Source organism: Mesoplodon bidens (assembly GCF_964165515.1).
Source record: "Mesoplodon bidens genome assembly, chromosome: 6".
NCBI lineage: Eukaryota > Metazoa > Chordata > Mammalia > Artiodactyla > Ziphiidae > Mesoplodon > Mesoplodon bidens.
In genome coordinates this window covers 108,629,989-108,641,400 of record NC_138162.1, presented here as the reverse complement: position 1 = coordinate 108,641,400, position 11,412 = coordinate 108,629,989, and the positions used below count along the sequence as shown (strand labels likewise).

Genomic DNA, 11,412 nt, shown 5'->3' with positions numbered 1-11,412 from the left:
TTTGCTGTACACCTGAAACTAACACAACATTGTAAATCAACCATACTTCAATTAAAAAAATAAATAAATAGCAAACTATAGTGAAGATATATGTAAAAAAAAACCCTAAATATATGATACGGACCTTTGTGCTCGCTGGAAAAAGAGGATGATATGAGAAGGGCGGTGGCCTGGGCCTTCCCACTGTGCTCAGAATAATCCAGGTCCTTCCTCCTGTGTTCTCTGTGCTCAGCCTTGCAGTCCTCCTGTCTGCCCCGCTAGCTCGTCCACTTTGTCTCCACACTGGGGTCTGTGAATCTACTTGCTCCCTGTGCGTAGAAAGCTCTTTACCCAGCTCTTCACACAGCACATGTCTGTGCAGCACTCGCTGTGTGCCAGGCACTGGTGTAGGCACTTGGGATGCATGAGTGAGTTGCCTTCGCAGAGCTGGCCTTCTACAGGCCATAAACAATACAGTAGTAATCATTTGCAAGCATAGCGAATTATGTGGTAAGTTAAGTCTATTGGGATAATGGGAAAAAAAGACCAAAAGTGGAGCAGGGTAAGGAGAATCTCCAGGCAGGTCCTGGAGAGCGACTTTAAACAAGATTCTTAGGGTCAGCTCCACTGAGAAGGTGTCATTTGAGAAAAGACTGGAAGGAGGCAAGATTTCACCTTGCAAACGTGGGGGAACCACTCCTGGCAGATGGAACAGTCAACACAAATTCATCAGGCAGGGATGGAGATGCACAGACAGCTGGGAACTCAGGTCCAGAGTTCAGGTAAAAACATCAAACTATCTAAGTATAGTTACAGGAGCTCAGCTTCACTGGTCGTCAAGGAAATGTAAATTAAAACCACAATATGACGACTCCACAAAAGATAAACATCACTAACACAGGTGAGGACGTGGAGCAACTGGAACTCTCATGCTTTGCTGGAGGAAGGTAAACTGGTACAATCACTTTGCAAAACTCTTGGGCAATATCTACTGAAGCTGAACACAGGCCACCCTAGGACCCAGCAATTCCCTTCCAGGGTATATACCCAACAGAAATGCACCCATTTGCTCACCAGGAGACATGCACTGAATGATCATAGCGGCACTCTTTACAACAGTTGAAACATGGAACCTACCCAAATGGCCATCCACAGTAGAAAGGATATTCACACAATGGAGTACTTAGAGCAACGAGAACGAATGGGCTACTACTAAGCACAAGGGAACAATCTCAAACATGATGTTGAAGCCAGACACGCAGTGAATGATTCCATGTACATGAAGTTCAAAAACAGGCAAAATCATCTGCAGTGATGGAATATGGGATAGTGGTTATCTGGTTTGGGGGCATCAGGGACCAGAAGGGGCACGAGGGGAGCTTCTGAGGTGCTTAGAATGTTCTGCTCTACACTCAGGTGCTGGATTCTATTCAGTTTGTGAAGAATGTACAAATTGGATTATGATTTGTCCGTTTTTCCTTAGATATGTTAAACTTTTTAGAGTTTTTTTCCCCATGTTTCATTTTAGAGTTTTATTTTGGTTGCCTGGGGACTTTAAAAAAAATTCTGTATCTTTTTCATCCCAGTCACACACACACACACACATATATATCTCCTGAGATTACAAAAAGAAGTTAAACTTTTTAGAGTTTTTAAAAAAAGATTCTTGTTGGGGGAAAAAAAAAAAGAGTCTTTTGGGGGAAAAACCTGGCCTGAGGATGAATGTGTGAGATTCATCCAACCTGAAGCCACGAGGAGCCCCTTGAGGGGTGCTGGGCTGTGATTCTCTGCTCTCATACCTTCTCTGCCCCTGGACCGAGATCCTGAAGGACAGGGGCTGGGTCTAATTCATGTTGGTAGAAATATTTGGAATACATTGCATGAAGGTTATGTAACAGATGTTTGTTGAATGAATAACTGAATGTATGGAAGGAATCCCTGCAGATGTAGAGGCTCTAGAGGTAGAGGACAGTTGTGAAAGTTGCATCCAAGAGCCCAGCGTCGTGACCTTCAGTTTCAGCATTGCTGGGTTTCTCCATATGAAAACTGAGGATGATAACTCTCTCCCCATCTCCACCCTAGACAGTTGTTGGGACAATCAAATGAAATCATTCAAAGAAAGCAGGAAGCCCTTGAGCACACTGATGTGCCTCATTGGCTTCCACATCCATAGATGCAGCTACTGCAGAGGTTTATTCTACTCTCCTTCAATGTAATCACAGTTTCATAATACCATCTGGTGGGAAATGCCTATTATAAATGCCTTCTGCCATTGAATGGAAGCAAGCTTTTTGGACCATGCTGATTTCAGCTGGCAAGAAGGTATCATCGGGGCTATGAGCTGCCAGAAGGACTCTCATCCACTAGAAGACATGCCTCCCAGGTCATTCCTATACTTCGCTATCAAATGTCTCCTCGCCTGTTTGGGCAGCTTTATTCATAACAAAGATCGGAAACAACCCAAATGCCTATCAAAAGGAGAATGGATAAACAAGTTGTGCTCTACGCATATAATGGAGTATTACTCAGCCAAAAGGAAAAGACAAAGAACAAACTACTGCTATGTGCACTGATATGGACAAATCTTATCACTATAAGAAGTGAAATAAATCAAGAATTAATGAGAGAAAGTCATGTCTTTTGCCTGAAGCTACTGAGTTTAAAAGGCTAAGCTTTATTCCTCCTGCAATGTTAGAGTTTATTAGTTCTGTACCCACTCGTGGGTCTCACATGCAGAGAACGAGACCCCTCCATGTCTGTATCATCAATTACCAATGGTAAGGAGAGGCTCAGCCAATAGCCTGGGCTGCATTTGGGTCCCCATCCTTCCCTTCCCCTATGGGCAGGGCACACCAGTATAGGAGTGTTAAAAAAAAAAACGCTTTGTACCCTCCTACACTGTTGGTAGGAATGTAAACTGGTGTAGCCACTATGAAGAACAGTATGGAGACTCCTTAAAAAACTAAAAATAGAGTTACCATATGACCCAGCAATCCCACTCCTGGGCATATATTCAGAAAAAACAAAAACTCTAATTCAAAAAGGTACAAGCACCCCAATGTTCACAGCAACATTATTTACAATAGCTAAGATATGGAAACAATTTAAATGTCCATCGACGGATGAATGGATAAAGAAAATGTGGTACATATATACAATGGAATATTACTCAGACATAAAAATGAATGAAATAATGCCATTTGCAGCAACATGGATGGGCCTAGAGATTGTCATACTTCATACTAAGTGAAGTAAGTCAGAAAGAGAAAGACAAATACCATATGATGTCACTTATATGTGGAATCTAAAATATGACACAAATGAACTTATTTATGAAATAGAAGCAGATTCACAGACAGAGAAAACAAGTTTATGGTTACCAAAGGGGAAAGGGGGTGGGGGAGGGATAAATTAGGAATTTGGGATTAGCGGGTACACACTACTGTGTATAAAACAGATAACCAACAAGGACCTACTATATAGCACAGGGAACTATATGCAACATCTTGTAATAATGTATAATGGAAAAGAATCTGAAAAAGAATATATACGTATGTATAAATGAATCACTTTGCTGTATACCTGAAACCTTGTAAATCAGCTATACTTCAAAAATTAAAAAAAGCCTTGTTTCACATAAGTACTACATCACCAGGTTCTCACCAACCATGGCATTTATTGCTAATATATACATCTCCATCATGAGATCCCTGGACATAACATTTTGAGCACATTTCCTGCTATTTGTAAGATTACATTCCCAGGAATATTGGTGACTTGATGGGTGACTAAAACACACTTTTTTTCATCAGAGGCAGTTAGGGGAGTTGTTCGGGGCACAGACTACAGTCAAAGTGCCTGGAGTGGAATCTAGCTCCGCCACTTACAGGCTGCTTGACCTTGGACATATTGCTTAGCTCTTCTGTCTCAATAAAGTGGGAATAATAGCAGTACCTACCTCATAGGGCTATTGTCAAGGTTGAATGAGTTAATATATGAAAAGCACTTGGAATTGCCTAGCACAGCGTATATATTATGAAGTGTTTTTTTCTCACCTCTTCCTCCCCCCTCCCCTCCCCTCCCCTCCTCCTTCCTCTTCCTTCTCCAATTATTATTATTATCATCATCCTTATGATATAATTACTGGGTTTTTTTCCTGTAAAACGGAGCCTCGGAGCCTCACATTGTAGCTGCCTGCCAGGGCCGGTCAGAAGGCGCAGTCACTGCAAATGACCAAGACATTTGTGACTCAGCTGTGGTTTGCTGGCTGCACAGTGGGGAGAGCTGAGCCTCGGCAAACTACTCTCCTGTACGAGGTCTGACCCTCAGGGGTTGAGGCTGAGCTCGTAAACAATAAACACGAGCGTGTTCGTGAATGCCACCTCAGAGCTGTGTCCCCCAGGCAGTGGGGGGTAGGACGGCGTACGCATAAACTGACCATGTGCCTTGGTTCAGACTATTTTTGGAATTTCCCTGATGCCTCTGCCATCACCACCTCAACCGGAAGGTAATTACCCCCTTAACATTTTGGTGAAATCTCCTTTTTTACACGTCATCAGTTATGCTTAGGTTTACACTAGGTTTACAGTTATCAGTGCCCAAGCCCACTTCTCAGCCTGGACTGAAACCCCCTGCGGCCGGCGGGGTCCTCTCACTCACCTCTGTATCCCGACCTTTGCGCAGTGTCAATGCTCCAGAAATGCTGCCTTCCTTACTGAGTTGCATTGAACTTGACTTTGGGAAGTGCCTTCAGCACTCCCAGAACCCTCTTCTGAATCAGGCAATCTGTGTCCTTTACGGGTGGATGTGACTCCAGGAAAACACAGAAAGTAATTCTAAGCTAAGTTCGGTGAATGAACCGAGCAATGCCAATTCCGTCCTATGAATAAATTTACAAGGCTGGTTTTCTTGCGCGGCTCATAAGCCAGGTCTAGCTGCCATTCCACTAGAAGCGTTCCAAAAATACCTTGAGCAGGGCCTTTAGAACAAGCGGGTGGAGTCCCCAAGACCGAGGCTGCTCCGGATCCAGCGGGTGTTCCTGCGTGGGGCTGTAATGCCCAGATTGGCCACCAGAGGGAGACGCGTTCCAGACCCCATAGGAGCCTCGCAACTGCTCCAAGAACTTTATAAAGCCCGGCGGCCAGAGCAGCTGCAGTCCACAGCTCAGACAGTACCTCGCAGAGCCGCTGGTGCCTCCACAGAACACCTCCCGAGCGCTGCCCAAGGCTGACCGAGGCGGGGCACCAAGACAGGGACTCCCACTTGGGCACAAGGTTGAGTCTGGCCTCCTGACCTGATCCTCCTGGAGAAGTGACCCCCGAGACCCTGGGCACGGTGCAGCCTCTTTCTATGACTCCATCTGGATTTGGCTGGCAGTGGGAACGAGCTCTGCGGGGCTGCCTGGGTCTCGGGGGGGTGGTAGCAGCCAGCTCTCCAGCCACCATGGCAAATGCCAGGAACTGAGGGGACGGTCGCTGCAGCCCACTGGGGGCCCTCAGGTGAGTCTTGGTGCTGACTCTGTCCTAGCACCTGGGCATAGCTTCCTAAAGGCAGCCAGGGGTCACAGGGCGCTGGGTTTGAGCATCCCCAGGACGTGGAGCGTGGAGGTGCTACTGCTGGGTGGGAAAGTCCTAGCTGTCAGCCTGGGGGATCTGCTGGGCCCTCATCCAGCTGCCTGGGCTGGTGGGTGTGAGCCTGCATTTGGGAGCCAGAGGAAGCGATTGCTTTAGTGGCAACTCTTCCAGGCTCATGTCACAGCTCCAGAGCCTCTTCAGGGAGCAGATGGGACAGGTGACAGTCCCTTTATGTGTGTGTGCGTGCCTGCAGGTGTGTCCAGTGGTGGAGCGTATGAAGGCAGAGCTTATTTATAAACCATCTGTGCCTCTCCAGCTCTGGGTTATGATTTAGGTGAACTAAGTACCGTTAGAGGAGGAAAGGGCTTAAAACCGACTTAGCAATTCTGTCTCCAGAGAGGGCCACATTCAGGGTGCTCTCTATTTAGTTCTGATGAGTTACGGGCCCTGTAGAGTTAGACGCTGGAACCCAGCAAGGCTGGGGCCACCCCCTCAGCAGGAAGAATTGATTGTGTCCTGCTGCTGCCCAGAGGGGTACTTGGAGCACCAGGCTCCAGCTCTCAGCTCTGGTCTGCATTCGTGATTGCCTTTCGCAAAGGGATCCAGATGGCATTGTTTCTGGGATTGGCTAGGCAGGAGGGTGGCCTCAGGAGACCAGGGACCCCTGTACCTGGCTGCTTGGCAGGATCAGAAGATGCTGAGGGGCTGTTGGTTCTCACCAGACTCCACCACCGACACCTTGCATGGCCCTGTCCATACAGCCCTCCCACATGCCCTGTCCCACACGAGGCTCACTGGGACCAGGTGGCTAGCAGATGTGTTCTTCCTGTCACAGAGGTGATGGCCTGAGGCTGAGCGAGCTCAGCTGATTGGGCCAAGTTCCCCAGGGACAAGAAGTGGAGCCGGGATGGGACCCCGTGTCCTCTGAGCCCGCACTCCCCACAGGTCCCTTTGGTGTCTCCACCCTGCCCGTGTTTCTGTGGCTCTGGTCCTCTCCCTTCCAGCTCTCTTGGCTCCAGGTCACCTAACCTGGCCCTCTTCACTGCATCACTTTGGGCCCGAAAGGGGGCCACCAAAAGGGACTGCCACATGCTTCCTGGACAGAGCAACTTCGCGCTAAGCCAGTGCCCTGGGTGGGAAGCCTCACCCTCTCTGACACCCATCGGTTCTTCCCCTCTGGGCCTCGGTTGGCTTATCTTTAGAATGGGAATATGACAGACCGATGCCACCTGCCTCCCTCACAGGGCTCCTGGGAAGCAGAGAGGTCCCAAAGGCAAAGGGTCTGTACTGCGGGGGCTGCACGCACACGGGTGCGGGGCTGGGAGGTATTGCTGTGTCGTCACTGCACTTGGCAATTAGTTGCACAGGCTTGGCCCAAAGGCTATAAGACCAACACTGGGAAGGTCCAAATTCCTGACCCCCATTCCCCAAGAAAGAAAAGCAGCCCCAGATAAAACCTGGGGCAGACAGAACATTCTTAGGTTTCATTCCCAAGTAGCAAACATTAGCAGCGCCGGCTGAGCACTGCCAATCTCATGGCGCGGCATCTGGCCTCCAGCTCAGCCCCTTTCCCAGCAGGGTCCCCAGGGCTCCACCAGCTGAGGGGTCCGGAGGGGCAGGGGAGGGGCCGCCCTACAGACACACTCCAGATAATGCGCTGCGCATTCTAGCTCTGATCCAGGAGCTGATGGGCAGAGAGGGAAGCTGGTCCAAGCCCGGCTCCACACCTCCACCCCTGGTTCTCGGAGACCCCACGGGCTCTGGACGGCAGCTGCTGTTGCCTTTGGCAGAGAGAGGGTTCTCTCTCTCAGAGGAGACACCGGCCTCCTGCTTTGCAGCTCCCCAGGACTGAGGCCAGAGGGCGGGGTGCCGCGCGAGCGCTTGTGAAACGAGGGAGGGTCCCCTGTAGCTTAGCAGCAGTGGAGCTGCCCACGGCCGCACCTAGAGGCCCTCCCTGGGTGGAGGACTTAGACGGAGGGCCAGCATCAGGGGACTCGCAAACTGGACACAACTGCAGCCTGGAGAAGCGGGGCTGGGAGCCGTCTCTCCAGGAATCCCGGAGGGCAGGGAAGAGAGATGCTGGCAGGGCTGCGGGCTCCTCTCCACCCTTCCCTCCCACTGGCTGGAGGAAAGGCCCACAGGGCCTGGAACACCCTGAGTGTGTGTGTGCCTGCGTGTGTGTGTGTGCATGTGTGACCATGTGTGTGGGGCAGACGGCATGAAGTCAAGAACAGAAGCCCCAGCCATCCCTTCCGGGCCAGCGGAAGGACAGGTGGATGGCAACGGGTCAGCTCTGGCCTCTTCTCAGCCCTGAGGTCAGAGGTCTCTGGAGAGAAAAGTCAGGGTGTGAAAATAGGGGATTTGTGTTTGCTGTGCCTGGCAAGGGAGTCTGGCCATTGTCCCTATTTATCGGAACAGGGTGGGTGCCTCCTTTCCCTTCAGTCAGTGGCCACTGTCCCCCCACTGCCACCTGCCAGGCCCCGTCCCCTTCTCACAGCGGTAGACGCCTGGCTAGGCTCTCTGGGCCTCAGGGCTGAGTTAGCTTCACGCTGGGCCTGGGACCCACCCATCCTCCCCGGGGGGGCTTTTATCTTCCACAGAATTCACTTTTTAAAAGCGAATTTGGGGGTTCAATATCCAGATAGTCAAAGAGCATCAGAACCGAAAGTCAACATAAATCAATGGCTGGAACTGAGCAGAAAGTGGAGAGTCATTTGCAACATCACCGAGTGTATATGTGGGAAAAGGATACTGAGTATTTTATGTAAATAAATACTTTGTGATCTGGCTCCACAAATGATTTCTTCTTATTACACAAAGAATGCAAACGTATCATAGAAACCCCAGAAAATCCAGCAAACAAAAATAAGCACAAATCCCCACAATCCCAACCAGAGTCCTGTAATACATGCCTCACCCAGGGAAACCCAGAACATCTCTGAATATCATCTTTCCTGTCACGTACTTGGGACATGTGTAGATATTACAAAATGGGATCACATTGTGCACAGTTGTGCAAACAGGGCTGGTTCATTTCAAATAGCATACACAGCATTTCCCCATGTTGATGGGACATTCTTGAAATTCCATGGGCCCCCCCACCCAAGCCCCAGCAATCCAGCCTCAGGAGGCCATCGGACACCAGGGCCCTCCCCAGTCTAAGGCTGCCCTAAGACCTTAGTGTCCGGGGGACCTCACCGAGGCCACCTGCCCCTTGGGCTCCCATGGGGGTGAATCCCTGCTCTGGTCCCCTGAACCCAGCCCTTCCGACCATGCCAGCCCAGCCAGGTTTGGGAGCAGTTGTGGTCTTAGCTGTGTTGGCTGGTGGTCTCTGTACCCCATTTTATGTCTAGTTTCCCTCCATTTCCAACACAGAGCAGAAGCCCAAGTCTCCCTGGTGTGTCCAGGGCTCCAGAATCTTGGAAACTCCTCTGCTTGGGTCAAGAGGGTTGGCTTCTCCCAGCCCCACCCAGCATGGCCCTTGGTGCCCCCCAGCACAGGGCTCCAGCCCCACCAAGACCTATGAAAGGGAGGGGACGGATCCCATGGTCAGAAAGGTCCAAAGGGCCTTGGCCTCCCCAAGCCAAGGAAGTGGAGGAGGGGGAATTGGGGTCCTAAGGATCCGGTGGCTGATGCCTGCTGATGAGGGAGTTTCCCAGTGTTCAGGCTCAGGGTCACCACTCATTTGTGTCTCCACCTACAGCTGATGTTCTTTCTCTCCCCCCGTGTCCTGCCTTCCTCTCCTGCTGCTGCTGCAGGACGCTATGGAGAACAAAGCCATGTACCTGCACGCCACCGTGAGCGACCGCGACTCTGGCTCCATCTTTGAGGAGCCCTTTGATGGCAGGAGCCTGTCCAAGCTGAACCTGTGTGAGGACGGTGAGTGCCTCTGGCTCGGTCTTAGGCGCAAGATCAGCCCTGCCCCCTCCACCCGATCCTGGCATTGCCCCAGGGTGCTGGTGACCCCCCCCCCACTCACACACACAATACTGCATAGGTTGAAATGCGTGCTCGGAAGGGTCTTTTCTGTGTGTTTTCTCATTCATGCATCTCAACACACCTGTGTGACCAGCAAGATGAGACGCATTTTACAGATGAGCTAGCGGAAACTGAGAAAAGCATTAAGCATCACACAGCTCGTCGGTCATAGAGGGGCCCCAGCACTGAGTCTCCTGACGCCTAGGGCAATCCTTTTGCCTCTCTGCCATCCTCTCCTCTGGGTGAGGCTGGGGTCATGCAAAAGGCAACGGAACCAAGAAGCCCAGACCCTCTTGGGTGATGAACCTCCAGCGCACTTCCTAAAGCGTTTGCAAGGAGGGAACGCACCTCTCCAGGTGCTCATCCTCCCCTGGGCCTGAGGCCTCAGGTCATGGCACAGGAAGGGGCCCCATCCTAGTGACCCAGACCTCACTGCATCTTTGGGGGCTGGTTATTTGCTAAAACTCTGGAGATTCAACGGATGCAGTTTCCTCTAGAGGAGCTCAGAACACCTTGCTAACAGCCAACTCCTGTGCATCCAGCACAGAGCTCGATACTTGTAAGTAGGCTTAATAAATGCTTATTGCCTGAAAGAGTACACTCCTCCATGCAGTGAGTATAGGAGATGAGAGCTTCATCCCCATTTCAAAGATGAGTAGAAGGAAACTCACAGGAGAGTTTTGTAAAAACTTATGGTCAATGAGATGGAAACAGGCTGTCTTAGGGTTCTCCAGAGAAACAGAAGCACGAGGATGTCTACACACACAAAGAGACTGATTATGAGGAATTGACTCACGTGGTTATGGAGGCTGAGAAGTCCCACGATCTGCTGTCTGTAGAGTGGAGACCCAGGGAAGCTGGTGGTATAGTTCAGTCCGAGTCAGAAGGCCTGAGAACCAGAGAAGCCAATGGTGTAGATCACCGTCTGAGGGCCGGAGAGGATGAGCTGATATGTCCCAGCTCCAGCAGTCAGGCAGGAAGCAAAAAGTGAATTCCCCCACCTTCTGTGCTACTCAGGCCCTCAACTGATTAGATGAGACCCACCCACACGGGGGAGGACAATCTGCTCTACTGATTCCACCAATTTAAAAGCTAATCTCATCTGGAACAGCCTCATGGACACCCAGAAATGATGTTTAATCTGGTTACCCTATGGCCAACCAAGTTGACATATAAAATTAACCATCCCAGATGCCTTTATTCAACCTTCTTCTCAAGCACCATGTTTCATTGTGCTCCACTCTGCCAACTGCCTTTGTCTTGAAATTACTCAAAATTAGAAATGACTCCCCCTCATTCAACCCCATCTTTCCTCCCATGAGGTGCTGAGTGTAGGAAGGGAAGTTGGGTGGCTCAGAAAGGCAGGGATTAGGGATTGTCTCAGGAGGGAGAGGAGACAGGAGATTTGGGCTCGTCACCTGCCCTAGTAAACTACCCACCATCAGAGCCCTTCCTCTGAATTCCAGCCCACAACCACATTTTGAGGACCCACAATGTGTCAAGCTATGGGTTAGGTGCCAGAGATGCTCCAGAGAGAAATGAAACCATCCTTGCCCTCCAAGAGCTTCTGACCCCAGTGGGAGGGACTGGCATGGGGACAATTACCCACCATGTAAAGGAGGTAAAAATATGTGTGATTATTCAAGTCAAGCAGGGCGAAGCCTTTCTGATAAAGGCCTTAAAGACTGAATACAATTTTGTAAAAGAGGTAGTTGGGGAAAGGTATTACCAGCTGAGTTGCACCAGACAGGCCAGTGTTTCTGTTAAGTTAATGACACCTGGGAAGAGAGGAAGCCCCCCCCCCACTCCCAGGGAGCTGGATCACTACCAGTGCTCAGCTTTTCCCCATCAGTACATCAGCAAAGCCAAGCTGGCCTTCACA

At 50.3% G+C, this 11,412-nt stretch overlaps 1 protein-coding gene across 2 annotated transcripts in view; it reads left to right on the top strand.

The window, feature by feature from the left end:
- Positions 1-5,134: 5,134 nt before the first annotated feature.
- SCARA5 (scavenger receptor class A member 5) overlaps positions 5,135-11,412 on the top strand; it is a 119,154-nt gene continuing 112,876 nt past the window's right edge. Inside the window, exons 1-2 of one of the 2 annotated variants that reach the window (XM_081238490.1) lie at positions 5,135-5,477; positions 9,311-9,431. In XM_081238490.1, the coding sequence (XP_081094616.1) occupies positions 9,317-9,431 (115 nt within the window). In that variant the 5' untranslated portion in view covers positions 5,135-5,477; positions 9,311-9,316. Of the gene's footprint in view, positions 5,478-9,255; positions 9,432-11,412 lie in introns of both variants that reach the window. The other variant, XM_081238491.1, reaches the window with a different exon arrangement.